The sequence below is a fragment of the Lithobates pipiens genome, unplaced genomic scaffold (assembly GCF_037356315.1).
Source record: "Lithobates pipiens isolate NorthernLeopardFrog02 unplaced genomic scaffold, aLitPip1_a1.2 Scaffold_28, whole genome shotgun sequence".
NCBI lineage: Eukaryota > Metazoa > Chordata > Amphibia > Anura > Ranidae > Lithobates > Lithobates pipiens.
In genome coordinates this window covers 107,385,657-107,408,806 of record NW_027507789.1, presented here as the reverse complement: position 1 = coordinate 107,408,806, position 23,150 = coordinate 107,385,657, and the positions used below count along the sequence as shown (strand labels likewise).

The 23,150-nt window shown below is 40.1% G+C and overlaps 1 protein-coding gene across 2 annotated transcripts in view; it reads right to left on the bottom strand.

Moving 5' to 3' along the window:
* Positions 1-2,560: 2,560 nt before the first annotated feature.
* NBR1 (NBR1 autophagy cargo receptor) overlaps positions 2,561-23,150 on the bottom strand; it is a 187,981-nt gene continuing 167,391 nt past the window's right edge. For both annotated transcript variants that reach the window (XM_077459505.1, XM_077459506.1), the window contains exons 20-22: positions 20,806-20,881; positions 13,650-13,755; positions 2,561-5,233 (exon numbers count right to left, since the gene is read on the bottom strand). In XM_077459505.1, coding sequence (XP_077315631.1) covers positions 5,060-5,233; positions 13,650-13,755; positions 20,806-20,881 — 356 coding nt within the window. In that variant the 3' untranslated portion in view covers positions 2,561-5,059. The remainder of the gene's footprint in view (positions 5,234-13,649; positions 13,756-20,805; positions 20,882-23,150) is intronic.

The window sequence follows — 23,150 nt, the reverse complement described above, 5'->3', positions numbered from 1 at the left end:
GCACAAAAAGAGCAACCTTGAAACTCCAACAGCAGCATATGAAAAAAAGTCTAGACCTGACACTAATCAAATGGGCCATTTTGTGCAACAGCAAAACAGACTATAAGATAAAACCAAACAAGTCAACTCTACATTCCCGACTGTTGCACATTCACTCATTTGTGGAAGGAGACCTCTAAGGACAGTAGTGTATAAATACATAAATCAATCCTTTTGCCCACCAAAAGAAAAACAAGAATATTGTAATGTCTGTCCCTAAAATGTAAATATACTTTTTACTAAGCATATTATATATCATAAAAAGATACCAATGCATATGACTTATCCATGCTGACAGTTTCTGTAGCTATGCATATAGTTCTTGTACAACTTCTATACTGAAAATCCAAATTTCTGGTTATATTTGTAAACTGGTTAGACTTAGTCGTGTATTAAAAGGTTGGTCCAGCTGTAGCCGAGTTGGGCAGGCTGACTATATATATATATATATATATATATATATATATATATATATATATATATATAGTGTATCTATAAAAAAAAAAATAACAAATTCACATAGTGAAAGTACATGTATGTTCGTTCTGTGAGAATGACGCAAAGAAAAAAAGAACCACAAATATTAGGCTATTTCCTACGCTGGACTGTTTTTCATTGATTCAAAATGTCTGATTTGGCTACTACATGGCCCTTAATATGAAAGAAAATTCTTATATTTCATACCATCAAGTGGCCAAATTTGGCATTTTCTGTTTTAAATCAGTGAAAAACATTTATCCAGCCCGGGAAATGTCTTAATAGCTTTGCTTTTTTTTTTTTTTTTTTGCTCATTCGCATGGAAAAAACATTATATATATATATATATATATATATATATATATACATACATACACACACACACACACTTGGTGAATTGCTATATATATATATATATTTTTTTTTTTTTTATTATTATTATAAATACACTATCAGCATATGGTATGGAGTGATCCACAGCCTATGATAATGGATAACAACAAGACTTAAAATTGTATTAAAGAAGTCCAGTCAAAGCTCATTTGGCTGCATGTACTTCTATGGATCACAGTGTAGCCCTCTCTGTACAAGATAAGCTGGTTGTTAGACTGGTTTCTGTCAAACAGTCCGATTATAAAACCAGCATTTGAGCAGCCTACTCAGTGTATTCTGGCTCTGATTTTTTTATTTTTTTTTGTTCAGCCCACTAGTTGAACGAAAAAAGAAAAAAAAAACACCCAGCATGTACCCAGCTTTAGTGTAATGTGAAACAATTTCAAAATTGTACTCACAGAATGTTAAAATCATTGGTAAATTTTTACACAAATTAACTTTTCACAGAATTGCTGGTTTGTTAGCAAAACACACGTTACTGAGATGTGAACTGCCCTGGGTACAGTATATGCTTATTAAGTATTCTTAGTTTGTGTGTTTTGGGAAGGGACAGTTTAAAGCCTAAGTGCAGTGAATTTTTTTTTTTTTAAATCAGCACAAGGGACATAATTTACAGTCAGTAAGATGTGTCTCTTGTGTTGATATATCTATCTCTGCTGAAATTCGCCTCCATTGATATTCCCATACCCCCACAGTCTTCCATTGTAGTGGGAACTTAACTGAATTGAAGGAGCAGTGACAAGCACTCAATGGAAGTGCCTGACTATGCCCACCCTTTTCGCCATTCATAGAAGCCATGACTAAAGCTTCTCTGAATGAAAATGATCTATGAATGGGGGATGATTGAAAGTGCCACCCTATCAATTTATAGTTGCAGTAGTACAGCTTCTATGACTTGACGAGTGCCTGTCACGTCTATATCAGTCCTATGACCCCCCCCCCCCCCCCCCCCCACCGCACTGGAAGATTGCAGTGGCAAGGGGTCATCAATGGAAGAGTATTTCAACTAACAGAAAAGACATCAGGACAAGGGACACATCCTACTGACTGTAAGTAATGGGCCGAGTGCTGATTTTTTTTTCTTTTTTATAATTTGACTGCACTTTGGTTTTAAAATTGTGTAATTTGGGGCATTATTCCATAAACAAATGGATAAAGTAAGCTCAACAGTTAGATGGTTCCTACTCTTAAAATACTCCCTACTAAATCTGGTCACATTAGCTGATGACATTATGTATAGATCATAAGATTAAGAAAAAATAATCCACTAATTTAAACAGCCAATTAAATAAAGACTACACTAAAATGAAATCTGATTGGTCACTATAATTTGCAAATCACTGCTTGTTGCACTGCCTTACTAAATAGCCTAAAACAGCTGAAATACACATGGATCCACAGTTTTAGCTGCTAGAGTACTTGCAGGTTAGATCAGCAATTATTGTGATTTATACCCATTTTCCACATTGCACACACACACACACACACACACACACACACACACACACACACACACACACACACACACACACACACACACACACACACACTTCACTCAATTGGGAGGACACCTCTTGTATAGGAGGGGGGAAAAAAACCAGCATCTGCAATGCATGTACTGTAAAAGCTTAATGACTGCAGCACACAAATGTAGAAAGAAATCTTTATTCACATTAAAAGCAACAGCAGCAAATTACTGTAAACCCTTCACTGCTCATGAGCCGAACATCTGGAAGGTGAAAACTTGTTTGCTGCCATTTGTGTTAAATGCTGAGACCAAATAAAGAGATATGCTGTGCTGACTGTTCCGCTTTATTTTGGCACACAGTTCCTCCTGATGAGATTCTATGTTTACTCTTAACTGTACAGCGGATCAGATTTGTCCTATGAGCATGGAGATGTAGGCAGCAGTAAAGCTGGCACAAGGAGCAGGAGAGATACCTTACTGACTAGCATGGGTTTGTGAAGATCCAAAGAATGGCTCACCAAAATGACAGCCAAAACAAACCTACTGTGTATGGCTCCATGTGTTAGCTTAAAGATTCACTTTAAGGCCTCATGCACACTGGACATTTTTACAGCAGCTGTTCTTGGGTTCAGACATTTTTTCTTTCTACAGTCAAACTCCAGATCATGTTATCCAATGTGTCCATGCACACAGGCTGTTCTCAGCAGATTTTGGCTGAAGCGTTTTTTGGCTTTTAAAGAAAAAAAAAAAACTATTGGGTTGTGAGATGAGTTTTTCCAGCTGTAAAAACGCTCTAACGTCAAAAAGCACTGATAAACGCTCTAAAACGCAGCTCACCAGCGTTTTTTGACGTTTTTGATCCGTTGGAAGAAAAAAAAAAAAGATAATGTGGAAAAACAAAAAAACGCTATAGCAAAAATGTGTTAAAACTCACTGCAAAGCTACTGGTGTTTTTATAAAGTTATTTTAACATTCAGCGTGCATGAGGCTTAAATATTAACAACATTTTGGAGAGATTCACTCTGTATGTCAACAGTAATAAACAATTCCCTAGATTTGATAACCCTGTCAGCACTGAAAAAGCTCCACCTCCTGTGTAGAAAGGAACCCTACGGTACCTATACTTTCCTGCTTCGGTCTGCCAACCCCTTTCCAGATCCACTTACACACTGCTATACACTCAATCCTCCAACTGAAAGGCCTGGATCAAGGGGTTAACTGTGTTCCCTAAGTGTGTTCTAACTGTAGGAGAAAGATCTGTGTTCATACTTGGTCTGAACACATGGTCTGTCTCCTCTCCCCTGAGAGAACCCGGATTTGTGTGTACATAAAACTGCATTGTGGGAGAGCAGAAGCAGTACCAGGATTTACACCAAATTTGGTGTGGCATTTTCCTATGCAAAAGTTCTGAATTCTGCAAGATAGTGTACATGCATCTGAATGTCCTTTTCATTATGTGCACTATATATTAGCGGAGTTTATGCTCAACCTATTGAACACTACCAGAACCTCCAGTAAACCACAATCTTTGTTACGTTGTTCAGGAACAGAAGGAGCTACCTCAATGCAGGACATTTAATGCTAAATAAATGATTCTATACTTAGCTAGTGGTGTTATTTTTTTTTTTCCAGCTAAACGCAAGCCTTTCGGGCAAAGCTATTCTAAACCCAGGCAATTAAAAATAAGCATAAGGTACCTAAACAGAGGTTACCTTTATCATATGTTCAGCTTGAATTGCCCAAATCTGTGACATGTATTTTTTTAAATGACTATCAGGTACATGTGACATAAAAAAAAAAAAAACTATTCAAATTTGAAATCTTTGGGAGACGTATATTTAAACATAAATCAGAGAACAACACCTTTCAGAACATACAGATCTGGACACATCACTTCTCCAGAAGCCTTTTCTTTGGACTACTAGCAAAGGTAACCAAAGTGTAGATGCTCACCCTAAACTCTGTTTCTCAATCACATCACAAAGCAGGCAATGCCACTGCAAACCTATTGTAAACTTGTGTGCAGCAAACCAATATAAAGACAGATTTCATAACACTATTGAAATTAGATGTGTAAACTACATTTTATATAATGGTTGGTTTTATGAATACAGTATTTTTTTTAAACTTTACCCACGGCTTAATGTTAAATTTAAAAGAGCACATCCTGTGTTGCACTTGTCTGAAACTTACATTCTTAACAGTTTTCCGCTGATCTTTTGTGTTCTATGACTGGCAACAACAGGTTTCAAAGAAAGAAATGTCCTTACTCAAAGAATAAGTAGGCATATGTGAAATCAGATTTCTTATAAAGATGAAGCACAATACAAACTGCTAATTCCTTTTAGCACATAAAGAAATGTTATCTGCTCATAGAGGATCTAAGATTTTTTTTGGCTCTAATCGGCCTTTCTAGTTAAGCAGAAGTCAATCACTGAATGTGTAGTGAACAGACTGTTTGGCACTGCACAAATATTTCAAATCTTTAGGCCAGATCGAGATATTTTGCAGATAGCCTGTCAATCTTTCATGAGCCAAGCCAGGAAGGATGATATAAAATAGAAACACCTGGACACAAAAACATACAGAAGAACTAAAAGGTAAACAAAAAAGGGTAAATTACACTCTGCCCATGTCTGGTCTCTACTCTGAAACCATAATGACCTCCGCTTCCCCTTTACTTCAGTAGCGGACAGAATACCAGTCATTATCATTAATCTGGATAAGTTCAGTGACCACATCCATGAGGTTGCAGTTATGTTTTCGCAGAAGTCTCTGGTTGAGTTGTCGGTTACAGAATCCCATCTCTATAAGCACAGCCATCATGGCTTCAAATTGATCCTCTGAGCACGGAGGCTGAAAGAAAAGAATGACTGCATTACACAATTTTACTGAAAGTATATATTTTAAATTCATAGTGTTCATCCCATGTTATATATGTATATAAAGAAAGAAGCCAAGCCCATTTGTGAATTAGAACCCTAGGAATATGTAACAGTAGCCCAGCCCCATCCCTCTTCGCTGTTCCCCTCACCCATATTGTGTGCACCCCTCTCCTCTCTGTACGACTTTGGGTGATATGGGAGGTTGGTTAGCTTAGAGGTGGTGAGTGTAGGTCACCTCTCTTGGCTGGAGCACACTGCTGCCTTCACACAGATCTCCAAATGGCAGCAACCTCCCTGAGCCACTCTCAGACCTAGCTTATAATGACTCTGTACACTCAGACAGGCTGCAGGCATTCAGCAATGTTTGGACACAGGATTGAACTTTCCATCCAGACCATTCACAAAACACAGTGGGCAGCTGACTGTGAAGCCCAAAACTGCATTGCCAGCTACCCACAGTTAGGATGCTGGCCCTGGGAACCTGAAGGCTAGTGAAGAAATAGCACAGGTGAGGACGGTGCTGGATCCCTGGACAGGTAAGTGTCCTTATATTAAAAGTCAGTAGCTACAGTATTTGTAACTGCTGACTTCGCCTAGACTAAACCTCCTCAAATCAAATGAAGGATTAAAAAAAGGCAGAGGCTCTAGGTGAAGTACCTTTCTACAAAGGAGTGTGTCTTTATCTAGTTAACCTCCCTGGCAGTATGATTAGTTCTGGTTTTAGGTGCTGAAAGCAGTACAATTATTTTGCATGAAAATTTGGCGTTTTATATTGTAGTCCTGTAATTCTTAGGAATAACTCTCTTAAATCTGTTCAAATCAGAGTCTAGCAGACATCCCGGGTATGATAAAGTTTATAATATAATAAATAATATCAAAAATTATTCAATAATGTAATCAAATCCAAAAACACAGAAATTTGCTCATTTGCAGAATTGTCGCTGTCATTAGATTTAGTGTTTGATGACGAATTTCCCCACAAATCGCTCAATTCTGCAAGTGATTATAATTTATTATCACTGTTTTCTAGTTGGTCTAAAATCACTTTTGACATAAAGGGACACTATTTGGTTGCCATGGACAATCTTCAAATTCCAGGCAGAAAAAACAGTATTTATAATATAAAAGTGCATGTGGGGCACTGCACAGACCACTAGGGACAAAGGGGGTGTATCATTGTTTTACACAGTACTGTAATCTGTAAGATCACACTACTGTGTGTGTTTTTACTTTTTTGAATTTGGCGCCGATCTCCGCTCCTGTGTGCCGTAACGTCGCAGGGAACGGAGCTCGGTGGCATTCGGGCACTGTGTGAATCGCTGGATCCAGGGGACAAGGTAAGTAACTTCTCCCTGTGTCCTACCTGTATCCAGCGATGCGATCCTGAGACTCGGGATTACCGCTAGGGAGGTTGAAGGCCAGAGTTTAATTGCATCCTCAGAAAACTTTGGATTGAATGGTTCAGAGAGGCCTTCAGCTTGTTCAGATTTAAGCCGAATCTCCTGAGTGTATCTAAGGATATCCCGAAAGGAGAAGATCTTGATAGCCACCATGAGTCTGGTAAAGTCTCCAAAGGCAGAGCCAAAAACTAGTAGTGTAGTTCCAGTCAAAATGAGTAAAATTTTGGGTGTTGCTATTATTAGCATAAGGTAGGTTGCCTGTATTATTACAGATGCTAGTAAACCCTCTGCTCCATATAGGGGAGTATGATTTAAAGGTTTTAAAAGTGATAAAAAGTTAAATAGCCCATCCTGTTTAGGACCTCCAGGTTCTAACTTTTTTTGGAGATCCAAATTATATAGAAACCTGGGCCTCTGTCCAACCTGGGGAACAAAATCAACATAAATTTAAAAAAGAGAAGACATTCTATAATTTTAGAAGAATTTCCTAAATAAATAATGAAGATTTCAACACAAGAAATGCCCTAGACTAGAGGGAAGGATGCAAACTCATTCCCTGCGTTAAGGTAAAAAATGCCCCACTAGTTACCCTCACTCCCTCTTCCTAACACTTACCTCTCTTGATCCAGCGCTGTACCCATCTGCAGCAGGGTTTTCTTCTTCTCCTGGTCTCACAGGTCAGACTGAGAGCAGCAGGAGCCCCTAGGTTCTGCTGTTTTCAGTCAAATTCTGTGAGGTGGGAAAGGGGGCATGGGAGCACACATCCCGGCTCGGGCTTGCTATGGATATGCTCAGAAGAGAGGAGGAGCAGGGGGACCCCGGGAGAGAAGGCAAGTGGCCGCTCTGTGCAGTTTAAACCTTTTTTTAGCTTAAGAGAAAAAATATGGCCCTTAGAACCACCTTAATTCTGTGATCCAAAGGTCACATACTGATCACCCATAACCTTATGACCACCCACCATAACTTGTCAAGCCATAAACTTCACTAGACCTCTGAAGGTATGCTGTGGCATCTGGCACCAAGGAGTCAGTAGCAAATCCTTGCAAGTTGGGGCCTCCATGGATTGGACTTGTTTTTCTAGCACAACCCACAGATGCTTGATTGGGTTGAGATCTGGAGAATTTGGAGGCCAAGTCAACGCCTAAAACATTTTGTGTTCCTCAACATGCGGCAAAACTTTGCATACCCACCCCCACTATACCCGAATGGCTACATAGAGTGGGTAAGATAGCCGAGATGGAGGATCTCATACATCAGGCAAGAGACACTCCTTCCAAGTATCACGCAACATGGGCATGCTGGCTACATTTCAAAGAATCAGTAGATTACTGTAACCTCATGTCTACGTCCCTATAGCCTGACCTGAGGGGAAAACCCGGCTACTTAACACGTGAGCTGGCTACTTTTCTGTAGATACACCCCCTTTTCCCCTCCCCTTTTCCCCTATATCTAAATAAGGGCCTTACGCACAGAATTTTTGTATAAAACTATTGCATCACACTCAGCCTATAATGCCTGGCCAGGGTTGTAATAGCTAAACTACTGCAGAAAGATCCACACAACCATGAACCATGGTATAATAATATCTAAAGTTGGACAATAAAACCCCACACCCAATCACAATTAGATCTGGACAGGGGTGTTTGGATGCGGCGGCCAAATACCTGCTCTCACTCAACAACTACCGTAGTGTATGAGTACAGAGTCCTCCCCAAGAACACACCATTTCAGCTGAATGACTTATCAAAGTTATATCTGTTACAACCTAGTTATATAAGTTACGACTTGAGTCTACTTCTTCTGCAATGTATCTGCACTCCAAGATTCATAATGCATTCAAATTGTTTGTTCCCCCCCCCCCCCCCAAGTCTGTAATGATATTCCGCCTGATGTCTTACTGTTTGTAATATGCAAAATCTTTAATAAAAAATTGAATAAAAAAAAATACTTTTTGTGTTCCTCAAAACATTCTTGAATTCATCATACCAGACCACCTTCCATTGCTCCTTTGGTGCAGTTCTGATGCTCACCTGCCCTTTGTAGCCGCTTTTGTCTTTGAACAACCTGACTGGCTGCACAGACCCATATGCAACAAACTGCGAGGCACTATGTGTTCGGACACCTTTCTAAAGGAACCAGGATTTACAATTTGAGTTATAGTAGCTTGACAAAGTTGCTCAAATCCTTATGCTTGCCCATTTTTTCTGCTTTCAACATATCATCAGCGACAATATGTTCACTTAGTGCCTAATATACCCACTTACAGTACTTTCAGATGCCATTATACTCGGTATAATCAATGTTCTTCCCCTTAGCTATCAGTGGTCACAATGTTATGGCTAAACTTGCCCTAGAGCAGTTTTAATTTTATATTTGACCCTCTCCTGGATTCTTCCTCCGGAAAGAACAGAGCTCCCTTTCCTGCCATTCAGTCTATCAACTGCAAGCTCCACAGTTTACAACTTGTGGATGTGTGGTGTACCCTTAATCCCACTGCTAAGGATTATACTTTTTACCCAGCTGTTCACTCATTATATAGTCTTATAGATTAAATTTTTGCTTCCCATGTTGCCTTAAAGTGATTGGAAAGTCTCTTTTTTTTTTTAAACAACATATTATACCTACACCCTCTATGTAGTGTTTTTGCACAGAGCAGCCTGGATCCCCCTCTTCGCTCCTCCTGACCCCTCCCTCCTGTCGAGTGCCTCCACAGCAAGCAGTTTGCTATGGGAGCACCCAGACCGAGTCAGCTCCCTGGGTCCATTCAGACACTGAGCTGTGGACCTGCCCTGCCCTTTCCTGATTCTGGATGGCTAAGACACTCATGGACATCGCTGGAGAGAGAAAAGGGTGCTCGGATTTAGTAATTAGGGGGCGTTGCGGAGGCTGCTATACACAGGTTTTTTTTTTAATCTTAAAAGAGAAGGAAAACACTTTTTTTTTTTTTTTTAGTTTCATACTAGCTTACCTAGGTGGATGCAGCATCAGTCTGATGCTGCATCTTCCCCCCAACACCTCTGCACTGAGAACGGAGTGCACACTGCTGATGGCTCGGTTCTCACAGTTCCCCTGAGCAGAGAGCTGCTCACTGGGGCACAGAGCTGGGGGGGGGGGGGGCGTCTCAGTGCCTCGCTGAGCGCTCGAGATGGGTGTCAGTCCAAGCACCTGGTGGATCCAGACTCCCATTGGATGACACAGTGCCTGGACTGAAATCCGTGCCATCAGCAGAGAGCAGAAGTACAGCCGAACTAGCTTTGGCTATATTTCTCCTTTAATGCATAAAAATGCATTAAGATAAAAACCTTCTGCCTTTACAGCTCCTTGAAGCTGGTCTAATTGACAACTATAGTCTCGCATATGGTCTGACCACTTTCTTGCATGTAATTCTTTTTTGCTTCCAAATACTACCAAGCAACATGGCGTCTGAACGAGACGCTATTAAGAGACCCAGTTATCCAGGCAGAAATAGTGGCAGCCATAGGCAAATTTCAAGGAGTCCATTTACAAGATCCTACCCCTATACCTCCTCAATGGGAAGCCTTAAAATGTGTTTTGAGAGGCTTATTCATAAAACATGGTTCTAGGGTTAAAAAAGCCAAATCGCTCGAAATAGAAACTTTACTCCAGGATATTCAAACTTTAGAAGCAGCCCATAAAAAACACCTACAGCAACTAACTTACAAAAACTTTTGTGCAAACAAAACAAATTTAGCAGATTACTAGATCAATCAAATTTACACAATAGAGAGCTAGCCCAATGTCGTATTCACGAGTTTGGTAATAAAATTGGTAAAATACTAGCTCAATCGACCAAAGCCCAACAAGCTAAAGACATATGTTCCCAAAAAATGATGCCCCACTCAGGGCCTGGTACACACATCAGAAGCTGTAGCTAAGACCTTTCAAATATATTACTCATCATTGTATAATATCCCAATTGCTAAAACAGGTATACACAAAGGATCGCACATAAGTCAATTAAAGGGATATATATATATATATACAAATGCCCTCCCGACTCACATGCTAATATTGAAGAACTTTCAGCATCATTTACAACAGAAGAAATCGCATCAGCAATTAAGTTATCCCCGGCCGGGAAAAGACCTGGCCCCGATTGCTTTACCCTTTGTTTTTACTCCCAATTTCTAGACTCTATATGTCCACTTATGAGAGAGGCCTTCAACTCTATTTCTCAAACTTGTCCTTTTCCGGGATAGTCACAGGAAGCTTTCATAACTTTTGTACCGAAACCTAATAAAGACCCCATGTCATGTAGTAGCTATAGAGCGATTTCTCTTATTAGCGTTGATTTAAAAATATATGTAAAGATGATAGCCCACAGACTTCAATCTTAGATCTGTCTTATGTAGGGGTTTCTCCCTAGCAGACAAGTGAGGGATAACACTATAAAAACAATTACCCTCTTGGACTATGCAAAGAAAAAACATCCCCCTCTTTGCCTTTTAGCAGTAGACGCCGAGAAGGCATTCGGCCAAATATCCTGGGACTTTATATGAATTGGTGTGGCCTCTAGCTTACTAACTAAAACTATGGCCCTATGTGATTCACCCTTGGCTATGGTTCCAGTCAATGGTATCTTATCTGACCCCATTTATATCCACAATGGAACGTGTCAAGGGTGTCCTCTCTTGCCTTATCTTCATATTTTGGCAATGGAACACCTGACAAATGCTATTAGATCCAACCCTTCTATCCAAGGTCTCTATAGGTCAAAGAGAGATAAAATTGAGCCTTTATGCGGATGACTTATTACTGTACATCTCTAACCCCAACATGGCTTTTAGTGCCCTAATGCACAAGCTTAAAATCTTCAGTCAACATCAGAGCGAATATGCATAAAACTGAAGCACGAAAATATTCCCATACCAGACACGACTGTCTCGATGTCGCAGGACTCTTTCCCTTTTATTTGTAAAACTAAAGCTTCAAATTCCATCTAACCTTGAATTTATTTAGGATTTAAATTATAAACATTTATAATTTGCAAACAGGTTGAAAGATTGGTGGGTTTTCAAGAATTCATGGTTTGGAAGGATGACACTTCTGAAAATTTATATTTTACCCTATATTCTATATATTCTTTAAACTGTACCACTAAACCCCCATGTTCCTTCTTCAGTTCTTTAAAATCTTTATTTGTGCATTATAACTGATTCTAGCATGAGAATATGACACCTTAACTGGGCCCAAATATTTGGGAGGAGTGACCCTGCCCCATATGGGTCATTACAATGAAGCGGTTTACATAGCTCATGTATTAGGCTGGTCTCATAACTCTTCGAGGAATTATGGGTACAAATCGCGAAATCATCATCTCTTTACCATGGATTTTGTCATCCTCATGTCCTCAGGCAAACTACACATCTTCTTGTGTTTTAGCAACCTTTAAAATCTGGGATCGCTTACTTAACATTCCTTTATTATTCCTTCTTATACAAGTCCACTAACACCACTGTCAACAGCTAAGACTCTATACATACTAGTTTAACCCCTTAGACTGCCTTCCAGCCCTTTTAGCGTTCTAAATGCTGGGAAGGTGGGCATTCGGGTCATGTGACCGGTGTGATTGGCTGCCACATGATCGCAAAGCTCTCAATCGCAATTATGAATCGCGAGCTTATCTATTCCTGGAAGCTACTGCGCTGGGAGCATGCTCTCAGCACCGTACAATGTTTACACAGGGCCACATATATGCGGCTGCTTGGCATTGATGCCCACCTGATGAGAGGCCCCCATATATGTGCAGTGTCAGTGCTAAGAGGTTAAAGAAACGCTCCTAGCAGCAGCTTTTGATCATTTTGCTTATAGAAGCAAATAGTGTTATCCTAGGTGTCCAAGCAGACTATTTCAGTCTAGAAGTGTTTTTTGAAGCTTCAACTTCTAGAAGAAGAAAAGGGTAACTTTTTTTGGTGTTTTTATTTGTCTGCAGAAAAAAAAAACGCTGAATACTCCTAACCGCTGCTAAAAGCTGGCACAAAAACGCTATTATAAACATTTTCATCCAGCATTTTTCTGCCATTTTTTTAGCTTCTAGTGTCCATGGAACTTTAAAGCGGAGGGCCACTTATTCTTTAAAAAAAAAGTGATTTTTTTTTATTTTTTTATTTTTTAAACTTACCAGAAACCCCTGTTGCTAGGCAGTCTTCCTAATCTGCCTCTTCCTATTCCGCGGCACTTCCTCCTCTTGGGCGAGCGGCCCCTTGGCCTTCTGGGACTCGCGCATGCACAATAGGAAACGTGCAGTGAAACTGCAAGGCTCCACCGCCCATTTCCCTTAGTTAAGATGGTGGTGGTGGTGCCAACAGGTGATCCGATGGACGGATCGGCCCGGGGGGACGCAGGCTTGCTGGACAGGTAAGTGTCCTCATTAAAAGTCAGCAGCTACAGTGTGTGTAGCTGCTGACTTTAAAACAAAACACCACATCGTGCCCGGAACACGCCTTTAATCTTTAAATAACTAACAAAGTCTTAACAGGATATTTGGGGATAGAACACTGCAATTTTAGAACAGTTGATCATTGTAATGTCATCATGTCTAAGCTGCAAAAGCATATGTGCATAAATTACTGCAACCAAATGTAAAATGTTCAATTTTTAAACTATGGCTCTTCACTCATCACTGTATTATTGATCTTGACTCCGCTCGGTGCAGTGTTTCATAGACAATAATGCATCTAATTTCAAATTGATAAAAAAAAGTAGTGTTTTTTTTTTTTACTCCCATGTGCAAGAGGCCTAACAGTTCTCAAATATGATAGTTACCGTGACTAAACCATGCATTTATGAGATGGTTGGCAGTATCTATAACCTGCTACCATAAAAAAAAACCTGATAAAAGCTAAAACAAATGTATATTCTAAGAATGAGTTAATAAAAAATAAACATATTATAGACTAATAAGTATGTGAGGTAATAATGTTCATCTCATATTTTGTTCACCAAATTTAAAAACTATGAACTTACCATCGGATTCTCTTGCTGACCAACAAAAAGAGCCTTGTAGGCAGATGCAGCCACAGACAGGGCTCCCTTCACCAGACCACCTGCAATACTTCCTCTAGTTATTTGCCTGGTGGGAGAGGACAGACAGCATTAGTATATCAACATCCAACATCTTTTGCAGTACTCTCTATATAAACAACACTTTTATAAACAGATGAATGTCATCTAAGGCTGGCCATACATTATACAATTTTCTTCTCTAGATTTCCTTTAGATTTACCAAAACCATATAATATGAGGTCAAATCTAAACACTTTCAATTTGTGTGCAATCAGGCAGGCCCTTCTACTATGCAGTTGAAGGTAAATCTAAAGGAAATTGAATAAGAAAGGTGTATGGCCAGCTTAAATCTGATTTGATATATTTGCCTGTCTATACACAAGATGAGAAGTCCCGGGAGCTGCATACAGAGGAGAGGGAGAGGTGTAAAGGGTCCCAAGAGCTACACACACAGGATAGGTGTGACGGATTTCATGTGCTGTGCATAGAAAAGCAGGACTGGAGCTGCGTACAGGAAAGGCCAGTGAACGGTCTAAAGAACTGCATGCAGGGAAGCAGGGTGGATTCTGCTTAAAGCCAAACTAAACCCATGAATTAAGGGCCAATTCACACTATGTGCAGTGACATATGCAGTGTAAAACGTCTGTCACCACAGCAACACATTGTTTCCTATGCGTCACATTCACAATGCAGTGCAGCCTGCTGCAATAAAATACAGACATGTTATCTCAGCACACCAGCCCTGCAAGCAATGTCAGGAAGTGTAAGTTTTGTACACTTCACATAAAGTTTGTTTAAAAAAAAGGGGGGGGGTGCAGTACTCTGAAGCGTGCACCACACTTGCCCTCTAGCCAGCCAGCAACGCAGAGTGGCTGGGGCAGTAAACCACTCTGGCTGCTCTGCAATTTCATGGAGGGGCAGTGTGAATTGCCCCTTGATGGTTTCAAAACACAGTAACATTCTCAGAAAGTTGGAATGCTGTCACATTTGTGTTTGCTCTCAAACTGTAAAACCATTAAATGGTTAGTGTCATAATTGGTCACATGTGCAGTACCATGGCAGTTGCAGATCAAAAAGATGGCAGCTTCCTTGGATGAAAAGGATAGGAGTGTTTAGTTCCACTTTAATTGCACACTATGAGGAGCTGCATAGGGTGGAGTGGAGTGAAAGGTCCCAGGGGCTGCACACAGGAGTGTAGGAGGTTTATGGAGATGTACAAAGAAAGTACTAGTGAGAGAATGGAGAAGCTGCATACAGAGAAGAGGTATGAGAGGTACACTGACTGCAGAAACAAATGAAAAGCATTCCATACGCACAGAAAGGAAGGGTAAGAGGTCCCAGAAACCTTAACTGGAGAAAAGGAAATCACTGAGGGGGAAGTGATCAGAGGAGCTATAAAGAGAAAGAAATGGAAAGAAGTCCCTGGAAAGGAGAAATATGAGGGGTCTGGGGAGCAGCAAAGAGAAAAAAAAGTCTGAGCAACTTCACACACAGAAGAGGGGTGAGAGATATGAGGAGCTGTGCACAGAAGAGAGGGGTAATGGGAGGTCCCACAATCTGCAAACTTATGGGGGGACCTGGGTTCTCTTTAAATGGACTCAGTGAGTAAAATAGAAAATGTCAATAAAAGCTCTCCCTGTAAGGTAGTAAATACCTATCCTGCTGCCTGCAGTGCTGAACACTGCTTTGCTGAAAATAAATGTAAAATCTATTTCTCAGGATCCATGCACAGGATTTTTAGACAACGGAGTTATACTGCTGCTTACAGGAGGATGTGACACTAGTAAACATACACAAATTGATGGGGTATAACCCCTCTCACAACCAGCATGTCTTTCAGACACATATCTAGCTGAGGTGATAGCCACAAGGAAGGCCACCTTGTTGCTCAAGACAGAAACAGGACTGTTTGATAATTTCAAATGAAAGCCTTTGAAGGACCAACAGAACCAGGTTCATATCCCAAGAGGTAACAACGATTTACTTGGGGGACTACATATAGATGAAACCCTGGACGAAGGTTGTAATCAGAGTGTATGATGCTAGGTCTCTTTAAAAGGAAAACCAATGCAGCGAACTGAACCCATGATGATATTACTAAAGGCCAAATGCTGGTCCACACTTAGCTTCAGAAGAGAGAGAGTCACAGATTTTCCTTGGGTAGGGATGACATATTCAATGTATTCCCCCATCCATCAGAACCTGGGTTTCAACCGCCAAACAGAGAAAAAGAGAAATTGGAAACGTGGGTGGATACAGCAGTTTAATAATCTACATCTTGATGGGGAATTAAATACTAGGGCACAAACAGTATGGCTTTTGAACTAAGTGGACTGGTAGTTAAAGGATGAGTTCACCTTTTTTTTCTCTCTCTAAATTCCAGCTCCCCTATGTACCCTATACATTTTTCTGCGTTTTTCACTCATTTTTTCACGTGGCAAAATGTGTGTTTGCTTCTGTGTTGGTGTGGTGTTAACAATGGCACCAAAAGTTAACTTTAGGTGTATAAAGGTGGCCATACACTATAAAATCCGATTGTCGAATTTCCTTTAGATTAACCAAAACTATATAATAGGAGGAGACGCCATCTATCCAATCTCTCTGAATTCAATCAGACAGGCCCTTGCACTACATAGTTGATGGTAGATCTAAAGGAGATTGTACAATCAGATTGTATAGTCCATGGCGAGCTTTACAGAATTCAGGACATACTTCTGTTAGGAGGGCAGATAAAGCAGGGTGTGTGCTAATGAGGTCAGCTGGTAAACTCCCTCCTGTGTCATGTCCTAAGGTCCATCCAGGAAGTAATGGAAAAGTTTTTTCATAGAGCCAGCTGAACACCAAGGTAAGATAAATAGGTTTTATTTCTGCAAAAGAAGTACACTAATGGTATATTGATACATATGGGAGCTGAAATTTAGAAAAAAAGGGAACGTATCCTTTAAAGTTAAGACTTTTGTGGCTATATGTGCTAGTTTGCCTGTTTAATCTGTGTAATCATTTAGAATAAGTACACATTTTTCTTTTGGCTTTGAAGCACTTTTTAGTCATTGTGCCTAAGGACACTGATTAGGAGAGCCAGTTAAAGCCTAGTACACACTAATGTCATGTACACACGAGTGGAATGTCAGACAGAAAAAGTCAGATGGGAGCTTTTCATTGTATATTCCGATCGTGTGTGTGCCCCATTGGACTTTTTAACGCCGAAAATTCTGACGGTCCTAGAAATGGAAATATTTAGAATATGTTCTAACAGAACCAATTCCAATCAGGAAAAAAGCTAGTCTGTATGCTGCTCCGACAGACCAAAAACGACGCATGCTCTGAAGTACGAGACGGAAGCTATTGGATACTGAACTTCCTTTTTCTAGTACGTGTTGTATGTCACCGCGTTCTTGATGGTCGGACTTTGGTGTGATCATGTGTACGCAAGACAGTTTCAGCGCAATTCCGTCGGAAAAAAACCTTCAGAGTTTATTCCGACGGGAAAACTGGTCGTGTGTACAGGGCATAATAGTTCTTTTTTGTTCAACCCAGCAGGGCTGAACTGAAGAAGAAAAGAAAAAAAAAACAGCCAGCTCTAACCATTCAAGGTTAGTACACGGCCCCCACACCAGAACACTACAGTTAGCTGATTGGTAGACATTTTTTGATCATGCCCCATCGACCGAAGCAACCAGCTAAAATACACTCGGGCCAAATGTCAAAAACAAGGTGCCAGGGAACCACATCAAAAACTAAGGAAAACATTTGCCAAAAGCCTGCAAAACACTCAAACTCATAGTAACAATGCTTCGCTTGGGGACAAGGAATCGCTGCATTCATTTATGATAAACCAAATGTTATATACAGAAACAAATTTTACTTTGAACGTTGTACTGGCACCTAGTTCAATAAAATCAGTATGTTTGGGAACTTAAAAGGATTTTTTCCATGTAAAAGATGCATCGTCTGCAAAACTTCAAGAACCATCAAAACCTCATCTTTCTCCTCACACGTTACTTCTAAAGTCTATAAGATCACAGATTTTATTACATGTGGAACTATAGGGGTCATCTATCTCCTTAGGTGTCCATGTGGCCTCCAGTACATTGGGAGGACCACAAGGGCACTTATTGTACAAATAGGGGAACACCTTGTTAATATTCGTAAAAGGTTTCATAGGTCATAGTGTCTCTAGGCACTTTCACCATCATCACAACAGGAATCCCTCCCTACTTTAAGTTACTGCTATTGAGAGGTATGTCCCCCCATTGGAGAGGCAATAATCTCAAAAGACACACACATAGAGAAACCAGGTGGATTTTTGATATTCAATCTTACAGTCCCATAGGGCTCAACACAGATATATTTATATAGATAATAGATGGAGTAGTGCCATTCTCCTATTATTCCCTCCGCCTAGTCTATGTCTGGATAATTAAAATCCCCCATTATGATAACACTTCCCATCTGTGCTGCTAATCCAAATTGTGATAGCAGATCAGTCTCCCCTTCCTTCCTCGAGTTAGGAGGCCTATATCATACTCCCAGTATTATTTTCCCCTTATGGCCCATACACACGTTCCGAATATTGTACGAAAATGGTCGACTGAGGAAAGATCGTTCGATTTTCAGATTGTGTGCACACTACTTTCGACAGCTGATCAGGACCGTTCATCCGATATTATTTGAACGGACATGCACAGAAATTTTCCTCGTACGATTCCAGATCGTACGATTTTCGTTTAGTCAGTATAGTTGTCGTCCGAAAATACATTACAACACATGACATCACTTCCAATTATTTTTTTCTATTGTACGAGAATTTTTGTGACTTTATTTAGCTATTCAATTTCTACTTGCGATTACTAACCGAAAACAGTCGTACGATCGGTCGTACGATATTCGGATCATGTGTACGGGGCATAAGCTTCATCCCCATTTTTATGTCATAATTATTCTCATTAATCATATGTATTTTCATGAAATTGTTATTTATTTGAAAACATTAATTACAAGCGATAATACATTTTTGTCAAATGGATAGTTTGATATAGTACTCATACTTTTTCGGTGTGTGTGTGTATTATATATATTATTATTATTATTATTCAGGATTTATATAGCGCCAACAGTTTTACAATATGAGGGCAGATAGTACACTTACAATACAAATCAATACAGGTGGGATCAGAGGGCCCTGCTCGTTAGAGCTTACAATCTAGCAATATATAGAGAGAGAATATATTTGTATACTGATTTTAAGTCATAAAGTTGTAAAAGAATCCACTGATCTAGATGACACCAAATAGGAAGAGCCTGGAATGGCATTTCCATGGTCTCTCCTGCTTTTCATGTACATAGAGCGGTGTGTGTGACGTAGATAGAGCCTATGTTCCCAGTCGATGTCTTGTATGGGGAAACGCATCAGGCCTTGCAATAGTTCTTGATGTCACCACCCACCAGCTGGCTGGCTTGAGCAGTGGTTGTTTGTTTTTTTTGGATGTTAGTGCCTACAAATTTTTTAATACATTTTTAATTGGAGTACTGTACCATTAAGCCTCTTCTTTTTACCTTATGGTACACATCCCCCTGTTGGAGATCACCTGGAGAAGGTCATTGCTGTATCTGTGAGGAATATCATACCATTGGCTATTGCTGCAGGAGAGAGGATCCCTTTGCTGGATGAGCTCATGGGAGGCACATTTTTCTTGGCTGAGCGAACCCTGTTTGAGCATTTTTGATCTCCATAGCTTGAGATCCAGAAACTCTGGTAAGCGGTGCTGACTGATTGTTTTCATGAATAGAAACAGAGTGATCCTTTGAGTGACGTTCAACACATTTGAACCTGCTGAAGCACCTTATGGACTTTTATTATATGTGTTATCACTTTGCTAAACCATTGTTTTTTCATCACAATTTTTTAAATCCTTTTTTTTTTTATTAAGGGAGCTATATTATTTGGTTGCACACGTTGACTCCATACACGCATCTATTAGCTGAATATTCAGGCTATTTTTAGTTGCAGCACCAGTTTGTCATTTAAATTTTTAGGGTTAGCGCATATATTCTACTATACACATCATTGCTTCCCCTGCACCAGAGCAAGAGCCTATTTTAACACCAGTCTCTGCATCTGATTTTAGCTCTATCTCAGGCATTAATTGTGTTGATGGAAAGTTCTAAGTTACCAAAGAAGAAAGGTATGAAAAATTTACTTTAGTAGGAAATGGTCCCTTTAAAGAGGAGGGCCAGTTTAAAAAAAAAAAAAAAAAAAAAAAAGTCAGCAGCTGCAAACACTGCAGCTGCTGACTTAATAAAATCACTTACCTGTCCAGGGCGCCCGCGATGTCGGCTGCCCGAGGCCGAGCCGTCCCTCGGCTCTCGGGTCCCGGCGCCGCCATTCCCTGTAAGGGAAACAGGCAGCGGAGCCTTACGGCTTCACTGCCCGTTTCCTACTGCGCATGCGCGAGTCCCGGAACTACTGCGCATGCGTGAGTCCCGCAGCGCTTTCTGAATGGGACGCGCTGTGTTCTGGAACACACAGTTCCCAGAACACAGCGCGACCCATTACCCAGAAGACGCCGCGACGAAGACAGAAGACAGAAGATCTCCGCGGAGGAGGAAGGAGGAAGATTAGGATAAAGTGCCTAGCAACAGGCATTTCTGGTAAGTAAAAAAAAAATTTTTTCTCATTTTATTTTTTTTAGATTTTTTTGTCATTTTTAACATTTTTAGGTTTTCAGGGTGGCCCTCCACTTTAACTATCAATAGGTATGGATCTTTTAGAAGATTTTCCAATGGAGACGGAAGAGAATAAATATAACTTTCAGACAACTAGAGTGTGTGTGTGTGTGTGTGTGTGTGTGTGTGTGTGTGTGTGTGTGTGTGTGTGTGTTTCACATTCTTATTAATCATTGTAGTATATGGACCTCCAAAACTCACCCCAATGAAACCCATCAAAAACCTTTTACATTTTGTCAGATTCATAGCAGAAAATAATAAACACATCACCATGGATAAAGCACATCACCACTGATTGTTTTACTATTAAATGAATATTTGTCTTAGAGAGCCATTTTATTTTTTTCATGTGAGTAAATTAATTCATACTTGAAAATTTACAATGAATTACCTTGTCTGATCAAAGCACACTCTGGGGGCAGGAAAATCTTCTGAGGGCTGGGGTCTTGTTTCTTCCTCATACCGAGCTTAAAATAGAAGCACAATTATGTTAAAAGCAGTAGATCTAGATCTGTAGGCATAAATCTATGAATGGGCTGTCACCACAGGGTGGCACTGTGGACAGCACAAAAAGATGTACTATGCCACATACTATTAAATAGTTAAAATCCATGGAAATGGGAATGAATGGATTTGATTTTAAAATCATGCTTAAAAGGGTTTACAGTTTTTATTAACGAAAGGACATATACAAATTTTTAAAACATATATAAATCAGTGAAAGTGAATAAAATTCTGTCTCCATGACCACACAGCAGCCCAGAGTCCCAATGGACTCAGTAGACTAAGCTGGAAGGCCAGAAAGAAACCTGAAAGTACTAATACCCCAATGAAATAACACACATAATAACCTAAATGGGTACAACCCTATAATAATGAGACAGGGGTTAAAAGAGCCAGTTCAAAAAATGTTGATACTGCTTTTTGAAGATTTGCTCCACAAATTTTTGCACTTAAAGAGCGCTTCTGGAGCTGGGTAGGTCTTAGCCCACGTACACACGGTCGGAGATTTTGCCAACCAAATCCGTCGGATTTTGCCCGTCGGATTTAGTCCGACGGATTGTGTCCGAAACAGTTGCATACACACGGTCGGGCCAAGTTGGCGAAATATCCGATCTTTCAGAACGCGATGACGTAATTTCGTTACGATGGGACTACATTCAGGCTAGTAGCCAATAGCTTTTAGGAATTTGATCTGAGCATGTGTGGCACTTGGTCCGATGAAAATGCTCTACACATAATCGGATTAGGTCCATCCGGCCCAGTTGGTCGGAAAATATTTCCAACATGTTGGAAAATTGGGTCAGACGGAGATTCGGACGGAATCAGTCCGATGCATACCACACACAGTCGGATTATCTGACGACAAGGTCCGATAAGACTCATTCCGACAGATTCTCCGACCGTGTGTACAAGGGCTAATAGAAGTACAAAGAGAATAACTAGCTTATATGGTTATTACAGGCAAAAACTGTTTTTTCTTATTTGTTACCGAATTAGATTTGTAGGCAGATAGTTGACCTGAAAATTGAAAGGGATAGGATAAGGCTAGCTAAACAAAAGTCATTTTCTTTTGTTCAGCCCAGAAGCTAAACAGAAAACACTAGTTTCCCCCAACCAAGCTAAACAATGCAGATGGAGAAATCTCCCCTACTGGCTATTGTATATGGGCAGCCCCTGTTCTTATAGCTGTCAAAATACCCAAACAGTGGCTGCATTTAATGGTCTACAGTTACTGTTTGGCTGAGAATTATCTGGCTAGATACTTTGATTTCCAAATTGAAGCTAGTACCAATAGGGTCACCCACAGCTCAAATTTAGTCTGATTCAGCGGGAATTGGCCGAAAATTCAAGCCGTGTACGATTAACAAGTCATCAAAGGAGCCTGAGAGCAAAAGAAGAAAAAGGTCACTTATTTCAAAAAGATGGCATCAAAGGAGGTTCTGCACCTTTTACTAAATGCCAAATGGCTAAATAAGTTATTGAAATGCATATATGTGAATGCATTATCTGACAGTATATTTCCAATTTTGTTGTCTTGTGTTTTACATGTAAGCTAGAATACATATCCAAAAATGTGATACCATATTATATTGTTCATAATATGTACCCTTGCTGTTTACTACATCAAGACAGCTCTATGAATAAACACATGTCCATTGCGAGGTCTTCCTCTTCTCAAAAATACACACCTATAGACCTTTTTGGCCACCAGTAACTAAAGCATGCTACAGCAGTGTGCACTGCAACAGTCTGATTCATTCACTGTGCTGTGCTAGCCCTCTATAGAGCTGTACACACAAATTCACTCAAAAACCTGAACAATGCTGGACAGTGCAACCATCATTTACAACAAGCTGTGGACAGTAACCACTTCAATACCAGGCACTTTTGCCTCTTCCTGCAAAGGACAATTTTCAGATTTCAGCTTTGTCACACTTTGAATGACAATTACGCAGTCATACAACACTGAACCCAAGCTAAATGTTTATAATTTTATTCCCACATCTCCAGTGCTGAGAGTTCGGGTAAGAGATTTCCACTGTAACCTGCATACACACCCACATGTGTGATGTCAATATGTGACCTGGCTAGCTCTGAGAGCAAGTAAATGTTCTCTCCAGCATAAGACACAACTGAGCATGTGCAGGTTGGCTACCTCTGTGTTAGATACATACCGGATAAAATGGCCTTTTTACACAATGCAGAGGATTAAGTTTCACAGTGAGTATAACA